The sequence below is a fragment of the Drosophila eugracilis genome, unplaced genomic scaffold (assembly GCF_018153835.1).
Source record: "Drosophila eugracilis isolate 14026-0451.02 unplaced genomic scaffold, ASM1815383v1 contig_445, whole genome shotgun sequence".
Taxonomy (NCBI): domain Eukaryota; kingdom Metazoa; phylum Arthropoda; class Insecta; order Diptera; family Drosophilidae; genus Drosophila; species Drosophila eugracilis.
The window spans coordinates 2,412,292-2,432,940 of NW_024573311.1; the positions used below are offsets into that span (position 1 = coordinate 2,412,292).

Consider the following 20,649-nt stretch of genomic DNA (forward strand, 5'->3'; position numbering starts at 1 on the left):
TTCAGATTTTCCATAATTTAATAGCTTGTAAAGGTTAATTTCGAGTAATGTTTCGATATTTTCGATTAATCTGCTTAAAAATACACCACACAGGCCCCTTCAGCAACGCATCAACATCCACCACACCCATCAAAAACCCACCACTACTTGCATACACGGGCCACGTGTTGTGGGCGTGCGAAATCAACAACGAAATCAACAACAGAGAAATGCTGTAATTTTCCACACGCTTTTTCTTTTTATTTTCTCGGATTTTTCAAATATTTTATAACTTTTCCGCATGTGTACAAATTTGTTATGAGTGCGAGAGAGTGGGTGGGGGTGGCGATTCCTCCTCCTACCCCGCCTTTGTTATCACCCTTTCTTTGGGATGTGGTCAGGCTATTACAAAACATTTGGACTTGTTATTGTTGCTGGCTTGCTCTATCTGGGCTTCCCTCTCGCTTGCACACGCCGCCACCACCCCCTCGCATTTGGTTGCGTTTCAATTTTTATTGATTGCCAGACGCGGCGACGATTTTGAAATTTTCATTTGTTGATTCCAAACACAAATACAGAAACAAAGAATGTGCATTGTTTTTGTTATTTGATTTTAGTATGCAATGTGTGTGGCACTTTAATGAATATTGTTTACATAGACACACACACACTCGCACACACACAGAAGCTGTAAGCAGTCAAATGCATGCAAAATATGCATGTGTGGAGGAAAGCTGTTAGAACTGACACAAGCCAACTCATAGAGGAAAGTTTTTTCGGAATCGCTGTTAGAATTTTCCAAGTCGATTGCTGATTGCAAAGATTGATGATACTTTTGTATTATTCTTCCTTTTAAAAGCCTTTATCATTTGATAAGTTTAGTCCCTCGTATCTCAAAAACTACTCTTTTATGATAACCTATCAATACTTTTGTGTAAGCCTAAAAGAAAACTATAGAGTTAGTAGGGCAGGTAGAAATTCTTATATGGTTAGTTCTTAGATAATACAAGGAAGGCTTTTTAGATAAAGACGGTGAATTTATGATCGCCTTGCTGTCAAAATCTTTTGATTTAAAATTTGTAAATATTTTGAAAAGAAAAACGTTATTTCCTACCTACGGAACTGTAGGCAATTAGAGCCTCTTTGACAGACTTCCCTTTTCACTCAGCTTCCGAAATTCCCCTCCACCACCCTCGAAAACCCAACCCATTACTACTCCCCACGAAGACCCCACCCAGACCCATGACAATCCCAACTCAATTCCATATCTACGCAGTTTGGGTAGCAATTAAGGAACTTCTCTTCCTACGACTGTTTGTTTGCATATTATTTTACAGCACTGCCATTTGTTTATTTAAATGTGCATTTAATTGCTGTTTTCACCGGCTATTAAAAATATTGTTTTCTTTTATTTTTTTTTTTCATTCATAATTTTTAACGCGGATGTTTGTTTCGCTTTTTGTTAAACAATTTGTTGTTGATGCGCCGTCGTTGTTGGTTCCTATATAGATCGATCGAAATCTATATGGCATGTATTATGGATTGACAGAAAAACGCTTCCTTCAACATGCGCGTGAAATCGATACGTTCCGTTCATGTTTGGCTCTTTTTTGTTTTTTGTTCTATACATTTCGTTCTGCGGGTTCTATAGTTTACTTACCCGCTCATACTTTTTAAGCCCTTGAATTTATTGTTTTTTTTTTTTTTAGTGATTCTTCATTGCCAAAAATGGTTTGTGTGTCAAGGGTGGGGTTGTATAATGTTTAATCTATAATAAACTTCATAATAGAATATAGTTATCTTTTGCTATTACTAGAATGTTTTCTATATCTGAAAAATGTATAGAAATCACTAACCATGTCTTGGAGTTATGAGAACTTCAGTTTACTTATAGGATTATTTGTTTCTTAGCTAAGATTTTCTCATCGTTCCATTGAAGCCCAAAGAAAAGCGACAATTTGTTTTGTTACCCTCACAATTCCACTTCATAATTATGTAAAGTCTTAAATTTTATCGAGGAATTTTGTTTACTGTTGACTTCAGGCGACTTAACTCGGTTAGGGGGAAAACGCAATGCGCAAAAGGTAAGAAAACCCACCCCACATAGGCACAAATTCCCAGAGAAATGCCAAAGTAATCGAAAACCACCGCGTGGCAAGCGAAAAAGTATCTACAAGAACGTCCACCCAAAAAATAAAAAAATAAAAGGAAATAAAATCAAATAAAAGAGCGAGCTGGAGAACTGGCGAGCAGAGCGGTTGATAAACAAAAGTGTCGTAAAGTTTTTGCGTCGCAGTAGCTGAAAGAAACATATGTATATGTTTTTTTTTTTTTTTTCAATAATAAAAAAAACCGGCTGGCTGTTTAAAAATTCAGTCAAACATTTTTGGCAAATAAGCAGAGCCAAAAAGAAATACATATAAATATACGTAGATCGAATAAATAGTGGAAGTCTTTGTAAATTGATGAGAAAACAAGAGGAACGAGTGGCGCGTCAAAACAAACAGAGAGTATCTGTGAGTATCTTTGTATCTGGCAAATGCTGATGGATATATCTACAGGCGACCAGATACAGATACAGATACACAAGATAGCCGCACAGAGAGAGTGAGCGTGAGAGAGCGAGCAGGCGAGAGAGCCCTTTATGGAGTGCGCAATGAGAGGCTCTCCGGCCATTTCATATAAAATCCGCGCTAATTGCACGCAGACGTTCAGTCGCCAGTTGAACTTCTACACGCCACAACGTTAGCAATTTCACTTGGCACAAGTTTTTTATATACTAAAACACAAAAGAAATACAATATATATACATAACTAAAACAATTACTTTTTACAAAAACCAACTATAACAAGAATACAATCAGTCAAAAGCCAACCAGAGACTCGTGAATTATATTAATTCGTTTTAAGCAGACGCAAATCGCTAAAAGCAGTAATTTAAATCGAGAAAAGCTCGTATATATCGCCAAAGCTCTGCGCCGGTCTCGTAAATCTCACAAAAAGCTGAAAAGCGAATTCAGTTCTTGCTGAACTTTTGCCATACAAACACACACAGCCCAAAAAAGGCAAGAAAAATCAAATTAAGAAAGAAAAACCCAAGTGAAAATACAGAAAATACATTTTTAAACAAAACCAAACTGTGATTCAAAAACTGATACAAAAAAGATTATCAATAAAAGTGCGAGAGTGGGAGCTAAAAAGTCTCCAAAAAAGTAGAAAGAAAGCAACCAAATATCGTATTAATAAACCCCGTGAAAAACTCCAAACCAAAGCCAAATATGATGGGCACAATGTCGCTGCGCCAGCCAGAGAATTGGCTCTACGAGATTTGGCAGAAGGGCTACGACAGCCCCTGCTATGTGATGGTGCCCAATGCAAAAGTATGTATACCTAGCCAAAAACCCCCATCTCAACGAAAACAAAAAAAAAAAAAACACCCAGTTTACCTTGACTAGATGCAATTCTATTGATTTTTTTCGCCGTATTTCGTGAGGCTGCGCGCGTTTTCGTGGCGATTTTCTGGCGACTTTTCAATGTCGTCAAAAGGCAACTGAAAATTGAGAAAAAAAGCGAAATAAGAAACGTTATTTGTGCTGTCACTTGTCAATTTATTTTCGCTGATAAATTACTCTAACTTAAGTGCAAAAAAATGAGACACCACTTCCTTTGCTTTGAACAAAAAAACAGGAAAAATAATGAAGTGGAAGGGAATCCTTTGTTCTTTACAACAAAGACTTATGATTTCTACCTAAGGATCCCCGACAAGTGTACTTAAAAAAAAAACAGACAAAAAACCTCGTCCGCCATGTTTGTTTGAGAAATGCAACCGAAAAAAAACACACATCGAAACTGAGAACTGCAGAGGAGACTTTGAGAAGAGAAGAGATAACACTGGAGAAGCGCGTGACCTGACCCCAGAAGGCAACCCAACCCGCTTCTCCAGGCCAAGAGGTCTCCTCTCTCTCGCTCGCTCTCACTCCCTGTGTTTTTCTCAGACCAAGTGTGTATAATTAGCATTTATTTTTCCCTTACCTGAAACGGAGATTGCCTATTCTCCTATCTCAGGAGATTTTCTCTAATTCACTTCAAATTATTGCAAAAAGTTGGTAGAAAACCCAAATATTTAGGCACACCTGTGATTATTTTTTGATCAACAATTTTGAACCTCTCCCTTTTATGCCAAATTTTCGTGTTCGTTTGTTTTGTGCTTTTTTTGCACCTCGTTGTTAACAAGCCGAAGCGGTATCAACCGGTTTGCATTTGCTTAAAGCGGTTCCTATTGTTTGTCAGTTGGTGGCTCTTTTTTCGAGTTTTATCAAATCGTCTTTTCTTCTCTTTATTCCGTTGACTTCTTATTTTGGTAATTTTTGCACTTATTGATCGGTCAACCGAGGGAATTTGTGCTTGTGAGGGTCTAAAAATACAATTTGATATTTTTATAAAATTGTATTTATTAGCTTGCCTCGAAACAGGCGAAAAACGTGCAAATTTGTATTTCTTACGATTGCTTTTTTGGCACTGCTGCCAGAACATGCGACTTTCCGATGGCTTTCCATGCCTCATGCTCATGCTCTCTAGATACATATATACTACTATACTATATCATATAGAATTTTGAGGTATGACTAATGAGTGAGGCGTACGAAGTGTTCAGAGTTCTTTTATAAATTTCATATTTATTTTAAGCATTCGCTTTGCCTTTTCTAAATGACGTACCAGATTTTTTTTTTTAAGATTTTAAATCCTTTTGCTGATTTTAAGTTTTTTTTTTACTTTCAACTTTTATTTCTTGCATTGCGTTGGGAAAAAATCAGGCCACCAACAACAAGAAAATGTTGAAAGAAATTGTTGAAAGTGAAGACGACGGCGACGAAAGCATCCGCGCTGACTATTTATAGAGATCGCAGTGTGGAGAGTTGAGAAAGAAAGAAAACTCTGTCGTGAAAACGGAACAGCCGCAGTCGTCAGCATTTTCCAACCCAAAAACCAAATAACACCCCTTTTCCTTTCCATTTTACTATTGTTGCCATCCACGGGCATTAGGTCTATTGACATTTCACATTAAATATGGGAAAAAATCACCTCAACACGTGCCGTTAAATGCAGAGTACAAAAAAAAAGGGGGAACAAACACAAACGCTTGTGCGATTATTCTATTCGCCGCCTGCACGCGTTTTCCATTCGACTTTCAGCTTTTGGCTGCCTCTTTAATGGGTTTATTAAATTTTCACAAGGTGCATGGCAGCCAGGTGAGCCACGGCTATGGCTATGGATGTTGTGTGCCGATTCGGTTTTGTTTCGGTCTTGGTCTCGGTCTCGATGACGTGTTCTGCGGCTGTGGCATTGACAATGACACGAAAGCATTTGATTCTTCGGGGAACCATTTACATTTACATTTACACAGCAAATAAAGCAAAATATATATGTACTATATATATATATATATATATGTAACGCGAACACGCCACATTGGGCAAACATTCGCCATGCCGTTGGCACAAAATTTGATTTATGAATGGCCCGACCCAGCCGTGGGCCATGTTAAATCTCTGCAATGAGTCAGACGACGCTCTTTTACAAGTGGCAACAGGATGTAAGTAGAGCTAACAGTGGGCCACTGTTAATCTGTAGGGTAAATATTTATGAGTAGTGCACTTTAAAAAGTGTACCCAAGCTGAGGCTGTAAACCGCAGATAATGTCAGAATAAATCCCTTTAGAACTTCTTATATGACTAAAAAATCAGTGGCGTTGTTATATTTCGCTCTGATGACCAATTCAGATTACGCAATAAACATGTAATAACTTATCATCTCTAATATGATGGGAGACTTAACTATGCATTTGCTTTAAGAATATATTTACAAGCTCACTGACTGCATTTAACACCTTACTTATGACAACTTTCTCTGGTATTTTCAGGATCTGGTCAAGTCGCATCTCATGATAGCGGTGCGCGAGGAGGTGGAAGTGCTAAAAGAGCGCATCTCCGAGCTGATGGAAAAGATCAACAAGCTGGAGCTGGAGAACAACATTCTCAAGTCGAACATCCCGCAGGAGACGCTGCAGCAGTTGCAGATGCAGCTACAGATTGCCGCCCCCCCGGCCACGCCAGCCATTCAAGCGGCGCCGGCGGCAACGACTGCCGCGGGACAGGCAGTACAGGGCGGTCAGCAGCAGACCGCTGGAACGGTAGCGGTAACGGGATTAGCCACCAGTCCAGCGTCAGCGGTGGTCCCCACGAGCATTCCCAACGGCAGCGCCGAGAACGGTGGCAGTGCAGTCGAGTCAGTAGTGGTATCGGTGGAGCAGCAGCAGCAGCAGCAACAGGTGACGTCAGCAGCGGCAACAGCGGTAACCACAACCAATGGTCCCATGTCCTAAGCGCTGCTGTGGCCAAGAACACAGTGTTTGTTTTTTAAGCGCCCACGCTCTGGAATGTGGGGGAAAATGAACGTTTTTTAAGAATGAAAACCGTAATGTAAACTCAGCCTGGTCTCTTTCTTACCCGGATGAGACGGGGCCGAGGAGAGCAGCAAAAGTATTAGGCCACTAACAACAACAACAGCAGAAGAATCGACAGATACCCCTACATGTTAAGCTCATGTTAGGCTAACCTGTCGTTAAGGACTGTTATGTTGTTGCTGGCTGTTAAAGCTGCTGCAGCCGCCGTTTTGTTAATTTCTCGATTGTGATATTTGTTTAACACACATACAGACCACACACATGTCACACACACAAGCATCCATATAGAACACATACCACATTACACACATGCATACACACACACACAGATAGACTGCACGCTAACAGCGACTGCGGCTGGCGCTGTTAACGTCCGCTGTTAACTCGAAGCGAGTATACATGTAGGTGTTCTTTTTAACATCGCGCTGCTGCGCCACAACTTTTTTGTTTAATACTTTTTATTTTTGTTTACCCGTTTGTTTCCACATTGTTAACGCTACCAATAAAAACATGAAAATCATAAACAAACCCCATCTAGAACAACACACAACCACTCACTAAAATTGGCTGCAAAATAATACTTGACGAAAGTAGAATTTTTGGCCAACAAAGAGACGGACAGAAAAAAAATAAAAAACAGCAGCAGAAATACAAATACAAATCGATAAAGTGTAATAGAGTGCCAGGGATAAACACATACAGAAGAAATAGAAGGACAGAAGGGAAATTAAATATGAAAAATATGTGATAATTTGCATTGTGCAGTCAGAGACATAAGATGTAAATTGTAAAAAACGATAAAGAAAAGCATAAACCAGAGGAGCGAAGAAAAAGGACAGGAAAGTAGGATTCAAATTTTCAAACATATTCAAACATTGATCGATAAATACAAAAAATACAATTTAATGAAACAAAAGAAAGGCCAGCTGCTATTTTTATAATTTACTTTTAATTCTTACACTTACTGTAAAAAAAAAGAAAACAAAACACAGCAACTATTAGGTTGTCAAAAAAGTCTTGCGGTATTTATATAATATTAAAATACCGCAAGACTTTTTTGACAAACTAATATTAACTACATCATAAAATATGAATATGTTTCAAATTAAACAAATCGATAAACTAAAACAAAACACGTAGAAAATTTGTAGTAATTCTAGCATATTCTCAAGCTATATATTTTTAAAGATTGTATAGCTATGCAAAAACATGATAGAGAACAACAACCAAACAAAATGAAAGCTTATCAAAATTGTTTGTTAAACTTTAAAACTATCTGCAAAATGAAGAACCCAAAAATCTAAAATACCTGTAAATATTGTGTAAAACTAAAATGAACTTTAAATTGAGAACAAACTTCTAAAGTCACGATAAAGAAGAAAAAGAACACCCATGGCAAACCATATGAAAGCTAACTAAAAAGAAAACAAGAAGAAAATATCGAAATTTATAAGATGAAGAAGAACTCGTCCTATTTTTGTTATAATTATTTAGTTGATAATTTTGTATTAACCTTAGTTTGAAAATTCCTCCATGTTTATATGAAATCTGTTATAGGATTTTCTTCACATTAATCTTTATTCGTTTACCCCAACACACGGCCCCGATCCCGCCACCGCCCCCGCACTCTACGACCGACAGACCCAGAATATGAACCTTGAAAAGAAGCTGAACTGCTGCTGCAGCCATGAAGAGATGGAAGTGTGTGATTACCTAAAAGGGACACTAGCTCTATCCCAGAGTTGTCCCCCAGTCCGAAGTTGACTGCCTCGTAGACGCCAAGTTTTGTAGAATGCCCAAGAGCACTTACTTATTCGGAAGGGGCAGGTGACTCATAATAGATCCTGCCCCAATGACACAATGCCACACACAAAGCAGCCTGCGGAGACTCGAAATTGTCTAAGGCTAGCGTGGCTTAGAAAAGAAAAGCAAATGACTCACCACACATCAAAGTGTGAGGACTATCAAAAGTGAAAGAAGACTAAAATGTGAAGTAAAACCAAAAAAAAATACTCCAATCGAAAAGTGCTTAAAACTGGCAGTCTACGAGGCAAGGAGCAATGGAAGGACCAATTAGACAGACAAACGGACGGACGGACGGACAAGACTAATGCCATCCCCCGAACTCATTCTGTTGAGTATTTCCCTTTTATGTTTTTCATATATTTTCAATTCAATTCAAAGAACCATCTTCATGCGTTTCATGTTTAGTTTTTCTCCTATGAGTTTTACGACTTAAGCCTCTTTTTAAGCTAACTATTAATTTATTAATTAGTTCGTAAGCGCAAGAATAATTAAAATAAATCTAAACAAAATAACTGCAAGCAACCTATATTAAAATAAAGGAAAAAATAAAATTATATTGAAAACCAAAATCTCACTTTTGATTTTTATTTGTCTTCGAAAATCTTTCAGCGGAGATTATTTTGTATTTTTCAGGTTTCTAAACAGAAGCTTCGATCAGTGATAAACGTCAAAAACTAAAAAAAATTTGTGACATCGATGTAATTCAAGAAATCTTAAGTGATGTTAAAGTCGAACTAAAAACTAGTTAAATAGCTGGATATTTTATGGATTTAGTACAAGTATACTGGATGCATTTTTGGATGTTTCGTTCAAATAAACACAAACAGTATATGATTTTTACATGAGTCAATAGTGATGCGCTGAAAAGTGTGCAATACGTTCAAATTAGGTTCATTCTGTTTGGTTTAGAAAGCAGATCTAAAATTATTCGATTCAGCCAAAAAGTATACTACTCTCTCTCCTTAATCACCTAAAGATCTTGCATTATGCGGGAAGAAACATCTTTACATCGCCTTTAATCAGATTTCCGATTTTCAAAATCTACCACTTAAATGGTTTTACGATGAAATGAAGAATAACTTTATTTGTTTGTTTATTTGATTTGTCTTGGCACATTGGATCGGTCTTAAGCTAAGAATTGTAATTAAAACATTTTAGAATACTTTATGTGTGGCCTCCTCAGAAGTCCGTTTCGGGGCTTTGTGGCCTAGGGTCTTCGGGTTGCCGTTGATGATTTAGTTGCTGAATCATAGTATCTGTTGAAATATCCTCCTGAGCTTGAGGGTGAACCTGTTGGAGCGGAAGCACTGCTTGGACCTGTGGTTGAATGTGTGCTTGAGGCTGTGTGACCACCACATTGTCGGTATCTACGGTATCGCGACCCAAGTCGGCCTCCTGCTTGGGAGGATTAAAAGATCTCAAATTCCCCAACTGACTGCGAACATCCGATTCGGAGAGATGGTGCAATGGAACATCTGCTGGTACAGCCAAACGTTTGGGACTAACGCTACCGTCATCTGGCTTGCGTCTGTCTGGTGGGAAGACCACCTGGGCATAGGTTACTCCACTTTCACTGGGCTCCACAATGCTCTGGGCTCCGCCCGACGATGTCGTCACAGAACTGGGATTCCTAAATACTGAAGTCGTCTGGTGCTCTTGTGGCGCATCCCTACGTTGCATGGGCGAGGAAGTGGTTGTGGTGGTCACAGGACTTCCTCCACGAGGACCACTGGGCGAAGTAGTCGCATCCTCGTGCGGAATTGGGGCATACAGCGAGGGCGTGTAATTATTATCCGTCACCTTGCAGTTGTACAGATTCAATCCCTTGGCAAAGATGTATACGAGTATGTCGAAGATCACACTGGCCAAGATCAAAGAAGCTGTTAGGATATCAAGGATATTGCCATGCTTGGGCGTCTCCCGCAGCAGACAACGTTCATAGTTGGGAGCCCAGTAAACGCAGGTGGTACCTAGTCGAAACAAAAAATCCATTTAGTTTGTATTCTATTAAAATTTCCCTAAACTGAGGCACTTACGGGTCACTATATCGTAGCTTAGATGAACTGGAATATAGGCAAAGAGTCCCACGATCATCAGTTCAAAGGCCAGGGCCAAGGTCTTATCTTGTGGCAGGACAGCCCTTAAGGTGATCAACGTTTTGCCAATGGCACCCACACCCATTAGGAAGGCCACCGAAATGCTCATGATCTGGAAAATGATGATGGCCGACTGACACTTGTCGGCGCTACAGGCTCCTGCGGTGGCCCTCATCTGACCAGTGGAGTTCAGGGATTGATCAGCGCTGCAGCTGCATCCTTCGAACAGCTCGAAGCTATTAATCGTAGTCTGTTTGGTACATCCAGCGTAGCAGGGCGAGAAGTAAGTGATGGCGCTGTTTTCCGGGCAGACAGGCATGAAGGCAGTGGGGGTGCACAGGCACTGGCTGGAGCAGTAGGGCTGCTTCAACTTGCCACCTTCCACACCAGCAATAGCACCCACATCGCACTGAACAAAGACCAGGCCCACGAAAATGGCCACCAGATGTATACTAAGAGCTATGTTAATGCCTGTGATTTTACGGGCAGATAATTGAGCCTTCGAAATAATAAGACCGCTTACAAGCATTCCCACCGCCATTACTGGGGGCTTGAGGAAGTAAGAAACAAAGGCCGATCTCCACTCCGCAGTCAAGCCATCCTGCTCGTTGTAAGGCAAGAAGAACCTGCTCTGCAGATAGCTTTCCTCCTGGAGGCCATAGTTAACCAACGCACTCTGCACACACATAATACTCAGTAGGTTGAACATTAGTAGGCGGTTGTTGAAAAGCCTCTTAAGCGATGGCCAGAAATCAGAGTCATCCAGGTAAGTGGAAAACTGGCTGCCAAACGTTCGCATGTTAGACTGCTCGATGATCCTTTGGGCAGCTTGGTGGATTACCGTTTTGGGCAGACGCTTGGGAAACAATCCCAAGAGCACAGCTCCGACGAAAATGAACGGAGCCAGTATCACCCAGCCAAGCCACCATCCCACGTTGGTCAAACCCACTCCAAGTACCAGAAAGGAGCCCGCTTGCTGGCCAAAGATGCGGGCAGCCAGTGCAGCTGCTATCACCGCCGGGCTATCTTGCGACAGGGAGTTGTCATCGATGTAGCTCACTCCTATAGTGTAATACGCCAGGCCACCCATTCCCAGGGCCAACTGAAGGACGAAAAGCATCGCAAGAGTGAGGGTGCTGCTCTGGGCCTCGGTCAGCGTGAGTTTCTGGAACTGCGCCAGCGATGTAGCGCACAGATTGGCATCTACTAGAGCATCTTTTGCCTTGACACCTTCGGCACTGAAATAATTTTTTTGGAATTAGTAAAGGTAGATGGATCGATTTTTTAAGTAATGTTTCCTCCTGCGGAAACCTAAGACTTTGATACGTTGCTTTGATTCTACATTTTGGACATTGATCCCAATTAAACATTCATTAATATCTGGTCTGCCTTTGTACTCCCAATTATATAAGTTTTACAAATTTCAGTAGCTACTCACAAGTTCATACTGGAGGGAATCACAGCCACTACACAGGTGACTGCTTGGAACATCAGAGTTCCCACCAGCCATTTAATGGGATGATAGACGTCCGCCCAGTAGGCAAATGCTAATGCAAACACGGCCTGGAACAATCCGCTGGCCACCAGAAGCCAATCTGTGTGTTTTAAAGTAGAATGAAGTGTAAATAAAACGTACAGGTGTTTTAAAAAAGTGTTGGTGAGTCCCTTTGCTAACCTTATCTAACCCATTCACTGACGAAGACGTGACGTATGAGTAACGCGATGATGGAAAAAGTTATTTCTATATCTGAAGTCGCACTTTGATTGAGAGAAAGCCACTTCCGTTTAGTGAATTTTTTTGTCGTTTTCAAAAAAAGTAAAAAATGTTTAATACGTACAACTTTTGTTACGATTACGCATTGTTTCCCTCACAAAACGATGACGAATAAGTATTACCCACTCTCCCAATTAGAGACGTAAAGCTGATTATTTTATTTTAGATTTCTTTATCAGCCGTACTGTGAATTGTTGACGGATTTTTGTGCTATTGCTTGTATTTTGGGAGTGTTTGCTCAATTAGTCAATTACATATTTTATATCTGATTGTATTTTATAAAGACTTTTACTAAAACTTTTCAATAAATTCGACTAATATTCAATTTCGACCTAGGGGTAACAGGTAGGAAAATAGAGCGTAATCGTCAAGAATATCGCACAACTGATAACACCACTTGAAATCTCCACGTAGAACCGGGCCAACACCTCAATTATCTTTCCCCGGCCATGTTAGCATTTTCCCATTTTTGCGATAATAGTGCTTACTCACCCACTAGCAGCGGACTATAGTCAAATTGGAAGGCGGCCTGTTTGGCGGAAACACGGAAGTAGGATTCACAGGCACCCTGGAGTGTTCCCGAAATGGCCAAGACCAGAATAAAGGTGCGCAGTCTGGCATATTTCTGGCATCCAGGACCGCGGCACCAGCCCAGACCTTTGATGCCGCAATCAACGCTATCTGGTTGGGTTAAGAAAATTCTCAATAAATTATAGGAAATCGAAATGCGATTTGGGTCACCCACCATCGGGTATATTGTTGGCATTGACCGCTATCTGCGATAAATCGGAGTTGCGCGTATTGTGCGCCATATTCGTATTCGATTTCGGATTCGGTTATTTTCACTTCACTTCACTCGCTTGTTGTTATTGGTCATTGATTAATTTAGTTAGTGGCCCTGGTTCGTTGGCATTTTAACCGCGTTAAGACCGCACTAACGTCTATTCGAAAAGAAGAATGGGAGCGAACTGAGGAGCTTTACATGGCCAGAACCGATTCCCTCTCTCTTTTTCCGTCATTTCTGTGATAAGCTAGTTCTTATCTTATCGTTTTTAGGTTTTTTGTTTTGTTTTTTGATTGCAACTTTATTGCCACTGCTTACGCATACTTTTGGATCATTAGCAACATGTTGAAGCAACAAGTGTCTAAGCATTGTTGGAGGAATAAGATCGTAATTACCAAAAACCTGACTGTGGGAAAAGTTTATCCATCAGAAAAGGTGAAAAAATAAGGTTAAGTAAGATAGATTTTTTATCCCTGAAGAGAGCAATTGTGTATTGTGAATACAGGATTAACCTATAAAAAAAAGCAAGCCGGAATTATGTGTCATACCTTAACTAAGCCTAAAATCAGTTTGAAACTACTTGAAATTTCATAAGGTCAAGAGAAATATTCAAGATGTATTGCCTAATAAGTTTCCTATTGCTAGTAAATTTCTCTTTGGTTTCGGCAAAAGTGACCAGTTCTCCGCCAGTCTTGATCTGGGGCGCTGATACGTAAATATGGTAATAATAATATAATCCCTTAAAAGTAACTCCCTTGAAGTCCTAAAGGTACGAGTGTGTTTCGTCCTGTTACTTCTGAGCAGTTCAACAAGATAATAAAAAACCTGGAGAAGGACAATATGATAGTGATGTACCTAGCCTCTGAGGTGATTCATAAGACTATTAAAGTGTTTATATGGTTAAAACCTTATTATTTAGCTGGCTGCCAAGGATATAAACTGTGAGGCGTGCTTTCCCTACATAAGTAAAATTCAGCCCATGAACTACTACAGCCAGGTGGAAGAGCCTCTGGAGGCCGTTGAACGGTTTCGTGGGAGAACCAGTCGGATTACCTGGCACCACCCAGTCATCACGGATATAAGGAAACTGGAGGTGGAAATGGAGCTGCCTTGTGAAAAAGGCAAGATACACGCCTTCAGTTTTAACGATCGCAATGTCCTTGCACATGGTGAGTTTTTATTGGAAAAACAATATAATTGTTAATAAATGCAGAAAATTTTTATGATCTATTAACATTGTAAATTAATATTTATTACTTTAGACGCTGCCATGGCCGTGGCAACCTATCAGTTCAGCGATTGCCCCGTGGTTCATGTCTATACGGCTTATACGGAGGAAGACCAGGCCTACCAGCGTCGTAAAGCCTACAAGAGTCGTCCACTGTCCAAAACAACGGAGCCATCAAAGAACTCGGGTGGAGCATCAAATGGATCTGATACCGGGTTCCACCGTGGCTATAGTATTATTGATAATAGGACCGTTCTGCGTCACGAAATTGTTGTCTTATCCTTTCGAGAAATCCTGATGGCAACAATGGAGCGGAGAGGACGTTTGACCCCCGTCAATCGAACGGAGATAACCCTCACCTATGGGAGGGAGGACATCCAAGTGGGCTTCCTCAACGGCCACGACATGATCGATGGCGTCGTTTTCTTTCTGGACACAAGCATCGGTCCTCTACTTATGGAGTTTGTTCCATCGAATGGCAACTGGTTTTTTACCCGCATCGTCGCCGGAAATTCCTCTCACTACCCCCGTGACCTCATATTCTTCGGTTATGAATTCAGTCTTTGTTGCACGGACATCACGGTCTATGCTTTGGAAGCGGTGCGACTAACTTTCTTCGACTTTTACCTGGACATCATTTTAGAAGGTGAGTGGTAAACGTGGAATTTTGGGATATAAATTATTTTAAATTTCGCAGAAATATTTTTTATAATTTATTATCTTTATTTAACAAAATGCTATAACTAATATAGATGATTTCGATATATTTTGCAGATACGAATAGCGGCAAGGACGAGAAGTATGAGGTGAAGCCCTGCTGGTCATGTTCTACGCTTATGTCGCCGAGCTTGGCGCAGTCCATATTCGTAGTACTGATCCTCGTAGGGATACTTTGGAGCGGCATGTCTATGCTACTTGCCATTGGCCAGAACTCACACCTCCAGAAAGCCAGCGATCCTGACCTGCACATCAAGACGGATACCTAGAACTTTGGTGTCAACCCTTGTCCACACTCTTTGATGCACATGCGGCATAGTAGTCTACACATTCTGCTAATTCACTTGCTTACAATTCTATTCGCATGGGGTTGCGAATGGTGGGGGTGTGGGTCGGGGCTGGGGGTTAGAGATCGTAATAATAATGTCATTGTCGCGTTCTTTTATTGTTCGCTTTGTATTGTATTGCGGCTGAAGTCTCCACTGATCCCCACTCTCTCCACGAAGAAAACAAAGAGGTCCGATAAGCCATAGTACACAGATATGTCCAAAAATATTTGATATGCACGTGGGCCAGAGCAGCGATGAGAGAACCGATTGTTCCCGCCCTCGGCTTTATGGCCTGATAAAGCTTTATCAGGCTTCGATTGGCGGCACTGTCAAGCGGACACGGCGGGAATGCCTGGGAATTTTCAAATTTCGTTTCTCAGTTTTACTCGCGCCTCGATTCGGTACGGATCTCTATCTCCGCCATAGCCAACGCCTCCGTGTCCAACTATTACTACCTGTTCAATGCAGCACAAGTAGTTCCTGCGAAAAAGGAACTCCAAACGGCAAATTTAATTAATCGCATAAGTGCCGATTAGATTGTACGGTTAACGAGTGTGACTACCATTTGGCAATTGATATAATGCGCACTATATAGGCAACTCATCGCTCGACTCTTGAAACGTACGTACACCTGTCTGGTAATCGGTTCGATTGTGATATCGGGGCGGCATTCATCGTTCGACATTGGGGTAGCTGTAGCTTGATATGCGGAAGGAACCTCAATATAATGTCCTCGCCGGGCATCTTTAGATCTCTGAAGACGCCTTTAAGAGGGGTTTCTATCTAAATATTTAAGGTCAATTAAAAATAATTGGAAAGCTGAAGCTCATTTTACCGTCTTCAATTTGAATTTGAATTTTATGGAAAACTTGCAGATTTTTCTAGTATTGAACGTTGAAACATTAACAGGTATTTTTATAGTAATATTTCTGATTTATGATATATTTTTAAAAAGTTTAGTCTTAATAGTTACAAATTATAAATAATTCTATGCATGGTTCTAGTATGTATTTTTCCATTTGTTTTGAAGAAGCATGGCGAATAAGCAGTTACTGCTAGGAAACACCAAACCGCTTTTTTTAACTAATCAGTCACTTCTAAATTTCAAATCAAAATTTTGATAAGCCTCCTTATACCAGACGAAACTGTTGTTGGCATACCTAATAATAAATGGAAAGCGGTCAACAAATAAAATTGGCATCAAATTGTCTGAGTCACAATAAAAGAGGCTTTTTATTCAATAAAGTGATAAGCAAGGAATTACATTACAAACATTATTCCCGGAGTTCATCAAACTGATTTCAGTTAATGGTTGTGGGTTCGAAAACCACAAAAAGTCGTAATTATGATTGATACTCAAGGTAGAACCGTTGTCGATAAGGGAAGTTTATTCTTAAAAGTGCGTAGAATTTTCAAGCGAGTTTTCTTCGCATGTCATAGTATCATAGTTTTAGGATAAAGAGCTGCTTCCTTAAAAAACACACGATAAGGTCTTTTCAATAGACCATAATCCAAGGCAATTTGGCTGGTGGCATGATCAATCTAAAAGAGATGTCTCAGTGGTCATCGTTATGAAGTAAATGTTGCTGTTTATAGAAGCTAACCGGACAATAAAGATATCATATGTTTGGCAAAGGAGAACCAGTTTATCTAATCGCCTCGGCCTAGACCCAATGTGATCTTGAAGAGGTGCCATTATCGATACCTAATCAATACCACGAATTTCCCTATCAACAACTTTTATAAGCCCTAAACGATATTTGAAGATTTCTGGATCCCGAGAGTCATGATTACGGGAGTGATTTTTAAGTTTCAGAGAGCGTGGTGAAATACACTCCGGCAATGAAATCCTTTCCTGGAAAGCTTAAGGCACTCGTTATTTACAAGATACCCCTCCCTTTGCTCTGTCCCTTTGCAGACTGTTTGGCTATCACTTCACTATCAATCGGGAAGCCGTGTCCGCAATCTTATCGCCTGAAATCGATGGTTCGCTGAGAGTCACATAGACAAGACACTAGCATCCCGCAGTTGAAGGCGGTACGGTATCGAAGATGACGGAAGTGAAACGTCGGGGATCGAATCCCCCACCCGGGCACTACTTGTGCGGCATGGCCAACTGGCATCCGGCCTGGCTGCAGAAGTATGCCACCACCAAGATGTTCATGGGCGTCTACGGACTACTCGGCACAATTCAGGCCATGTCCTACATGTACTTCATTGTCACCCTCACCACGCTGGAAAAGCGCTTTCAAGATTCCCAGTCAAACGACAGGTAAAATAAAAAGACGAATAATAAATTTAAACATTTTTAATGTGCATAATTTTTTAGGAATTATTCTTAGCGGAAATGAAATCTCTCAAATCCTGCTGTCCCTCATCCTGTCCTATATCGGTGGTCAGCGGAACCGACCTCGTTGGATAGCCTGGGGCATTGTCTTCTGTGGTCTGTCTTGCTACATCCTCGTCCTGCCTCACTTTATCTACGGAGCTGGTCACGAGGTTCTGCAGTTCACCAAGGAGTACCAGGAGAGCCTCCTAAATGGCACCTCTAATGATGGTCAGACCCTGGTGGTTAGTTACTTTCACTGCCCTTTTATCAATATCTTTCTAAACGATTTCTCTTTTATGAAGAATATCAGTGTTGTGCAGACGGAGAAACTCTGTGGAACGGGTAATAAGGAGGACGAGTGCAATGATGTCTTTTCCTACGTGCCACTGGTGCTCATCTTTGTCTCACAGTTTGTGCTGGGCGTGGGCAACACCATGTACTACTCCCTGGGACAGACCTATCTCGATGATAATACCAAGAAGACAAACACTCCCCTGATGCTGGCGGTGGCCATGGCACTGAGGATGGTTGGTCCAATCGTGGGATTCTTCTTTGGTGAGACTTAAAAAGTTTAAATAATTAACGATTAATAAATAATTTATTCTTTCTGTGCCACTATAGGGTTTTTGTCGCTAAACACCTTCATTGATCCCACCAAAACTCCTTTGATCGACAGAAAGGATCCTCGCTGGCTGGGAGCCTGGTGGCTAGGTTGGGTGATTCTGGGCACCCTGATGTGTCTTTTCTCAGGACTCATCGGTCTGTTCCCCAAACAGCTGCCTAAGGTCAATGACGGGCCAAGAACCAACTCTCATTTGCCATTGGCACTGCGACAGACGAAGGAGGAGCTCAAACGGGAGGAGAATCTCTCCCTGAGCAGCCGTTTCTCTTCGAACGCAGCTTTGGATACCATTGGAGCAGCAGCGGGGGCAAATGCTGAGCTCCCAAAGCTTAAGGACTTCCCACGCGCTCTCATGCGATTGCTACGCAACAAGCTGCTCATTTTCAACATCCTCTCGGCGGTCTTCTATATCCTAGGAGCTTCCGGCTTTATGACCTTCCTCACCAAATACATGGAGGTGCAGTTCCATAAGGACCCTCAAAGTGCCACTATTGTAGGTGCTATACTTTTTTTTATAAGAAATGTTTTTGTAAAAAGTGTTCTTAATTTTTATTTAGATCGTTGGTCCCATTTCCATCCTCGGCATGGTCGTGGGTCTGATTGGCTCCGGTGTGGTGCTGTCCAAGAAGAAGCCCCATGTGAGCAAGGTGCTGATGTGGAACGTGATTGTTGGTGGAGTTTCTATTTTGGGACAAATCTCATACGCCTTCCTCTACTGCCCGGACACCTTCTCCATGACCCATGTGGGACAGTAAGTAGCTGGAAATATATATAAAAATTCATTTAATTGTTTTTCTTCCCACAGACTGAACCTGACGAGTTCCTGCAACATGAACTGCTCTTGTGAGGGCATCAGTTACACACCCGTCTGCCACGAGCCAACGGACACCACCTTCTTCTCAGCCTGCCATGCCGGATGCCGAGGTTACAATGCCACCTCTAAGTTGTATGAGGACTGCAGCTGTCTTGCTTATGACACTCCCCCCAAGAGTGCAGCCCAACGCCTGCTGAATCTTTTGCAACCCACTCCAGAACCAGAACTGGATAGCACTACTGACTTTGATGGCTTTTTGATGGAGTGCCCCTCCTAAATGATCAGGATGAGGATGATTTCGAGGAGAAGTTGCTATCGAGAACCAGGAGATCCACTCCCGATTCGGTGCTACGGCCGGGAATTTGTACGAAGAACTGCAACTGGGCCTTTTGGGCCTTTTCAATCACCTCGATGATCGTTAGCTGGTTTGGCTCGTCCGGTCGAGTGGGCAACGTTTTGGTCAACTATCGAGCTGTGGCCTTCGAGGACAAGTCCTTTGCCCAGGGTCTGGCTTTGATGATGATTAGCTTGCTGGCTCTGATACCGGGTCCCATCATTTTCGGCCGGCTTATCGACTCCACGTGCCTAGTGTGGACGAAGACCTGCAACGGCAATGGCAACTGCCAGCTTTACGATCAGACTCGATTCCGATATTACCTCAACTTTTTGTCTTGTAGTAAGTATTAAGGTTAAAAATATACACATAGAATATTATATCACCCTTTAAACTTGAAATCTCCCTCCTACTTCCAGTTCTCACCTTTATGGGACTATTCTTTGACTATCTAGTTTGGTACTACGGACGGACTCTGGACATTTATGGCATGAAGGAAATCAAGGAAGAGGAGCGAGCCAACAGAAGGGACCAACCTATCACACCACTCCTGGCAAAGAAAACAGACCAGGAATAATACTAAAAGGCTATCCCATCCGTGATACTCAATTATAAGGAGTAGATTCGTACAATACACACTACAGATTCATTCCTAGGACTAAGTTCCTGTAAAGATTGTAAAGAGACAAAGATCGGGCGAAGCCAATAATCCAAAGCCATATGTACAAACTTTCCAGCTATATGATAGGATCTTCGGTGTTGGACTTCCACTATCCAATGTCGTATTCCAATGTACAATTGTTAATTATTTTTATTACGTCCTAAGTTCAAGTTACTGTACCAAGTCTAGTTTAATAAAGAAAACTAAAAGAATTTATTTGTACGTATGTATATAAATAAAATTGTTTGAAATTATGCAGCTGTAATAATTTCTTTTTCCGATTTTCCATCTATAAATAATCCATAAAGAAATAAAATCACTCATTTTTTTCGTTTGGTTTTCATCTTTTTTTTGTAATTTTTCACTTTCACTTTTATTGATAAAAAATGTTCAAATTTATGCAGATCGTTTGTTTTTTTTCATTTCATACGTATATGTATAATAATAATACATTTGAATTTCGTTTTCTGTATAAATTTCCCGTTTTGTCTATATAATTTCTATTATTACGATCGCTCCTGTTCCTCTGTGGCGTAGTTCTCGACTTCCGTTTCATCTTTGCGTGTGTGATTTGGTTGAGTGTCAGTGTGTGTGTGTGTGTTGAGGGAGTGTGAGTGTGAAACATTTTAAATAAGTTTCCGCGTTGTCAACAATTATATCGCACTTAGTTTTATTACAATATGATTTAATTATCATTCGAGTTCGATTCGTAG

At 41.0% G+C, this 20,649-nt stretch overlaps 4 protein-coding genes across 4 annotated transcripts in view; 3 read left to right on the forward strand and 1 right to left on the reverse strand.

The window, feature by feature from the left end:
* Positions 1-7,281, forward strand: part of LOC108104042 (protein bunched, class 2/F/G isoform) — an 89,758-nt gene extending 82,477 nt beyond the window's left edge. Inside the window, 1 exon segment of the mRNA XM_041819098.1 lies at positions 5,900-7,281. Coding sequence (XP_041675032.1) covers positions 5,900-6,361 — 462 coding nt within the window. The 3' untranslated portion in view covers positions 6,362-7,281.
* Positions 7,282-9,324: 2,043 nt separating this feature from the next.
* LOC108104041 (solute carrier organic anion transporter family member 1A1) lies at positions 9,325-13,075 on the reverse strand. The gene is made up of 5 exons (XM_017209875.2): positions 12,864-13,075; positions 12,611-12,799; positions 11,783-11,939; positions 10,285-11,582; positions 9,325-10,218 (listed from the first exon to the last, which is right to left on the reverse strand). The coding sequence occupies exons 1-5, from the start codon at positions 12,928-12,930 to the stop codon at positions 9,428-9,430; spliced, it is 2,502 nt and encodes an 833-aa protein (XP_017065364.2). The 5' UTR covers positions 12,931-13,075; the 3' UTR covers positions 9,325-9,427.
* A 404-nt stretch (positions 13,076-13,479) lies between these two features.
* LOC108104145 lies at positions 13,480-15,479 on the forward strand. Its single transcript, XM_017210046.2, has 5 exons — positions 13,480-13,614; positions 13,664-13,769; positions 13,822-14,071; positions 14,165-14,776; positions 14,905-15,479. The coding sequence occupies exons 1-5, from the start codon at positions 13,517-13,519 to the stop codon at positions 15,114-15,116; spliced, it is 1,278 nt and encodes a 425-aa protein (XP_017065535.1). The 5' UTR covers positions 13,480-13,516; the 3' UTR covers positions 15,117-15,479.
* Positions 15,480-17,220: 1,741 nt separating this feature from the next.
* LOC108104144 (solute carrier organic anion transporter family member 74D) lies at positions 17,221-20,190 on the forward strand. Its single transcript, XM_017210045.2, is given in 9 exon segments — positions 17,221-17,422; positions 17,424-17,448; positions 17,506-17,747; positions 17,808-18,060; positions 18,127-18,620; positions 18,685-18,878; positions 18,933-19,198; positions 19,201-19,617; positions 19,695-20,190. Coding segments are annotated over 9 exon segments (2,244 nt in total). The 5' UTR covers positions 17,221-17,227; the 3' UTR covers positions 19,853-20,190.
* The last annotated feature ends 459 nt before the right edge of the window (positions 20,191-20,649 follow it).

What these genes read in the sequence shown, in the direction of transcription:
- LOC108104145 (XM_017210046.2), top strand. Translation starts at nt 13,517, where the DNA reads ATGTATTGCCTAATAAGTTTCCTATTGCTAGTAAATTTCTCTTTGGTT. An exon ending in TTGATCTGGGGCGCTGATAC is followed by an intron (nt 13,615 to 13,663) that starts GTAAATATGGTA and finishes ACTCCCTTGAAG; the next exon opens with TCCTAAAGGTACGAGTGTGT. An exon ending in TCGCAATGTCCTTGCACATG is followed by an intron (nt 14,072 to 14,164) that starts GTGAGTTTTTAT and finishes TTATTACTTTAG; the next exon opens with ACGCTGCCATGGCCGTGGCA.
- LOC108104041 (XM_017209875.2), bottom strand. Translation starts at nt 12,930, where the DNA reads ATGGCGCACAATACGCGCAACTCCGATTTATCGCAGATAGCGGTCAAT. An exon ending in ATTCCCTCCAGTATGAACTT is followed by an intron (nt 11,583 to 11,782) that starts GTGAGTAGCTAC and finishes AAATTATTTCAG; the next exon opens with TGCCGAAGGTGTCAAGGCAA. An exon ending in AAGCTACGATATAGTGACCC is followed by an intron (nt 10,219 to 10,284) that starts GTAAGTGCCTCA and finishes TGTTTCGACTAG; the next exon opens with GTACCACCTGCGTTTACTGG.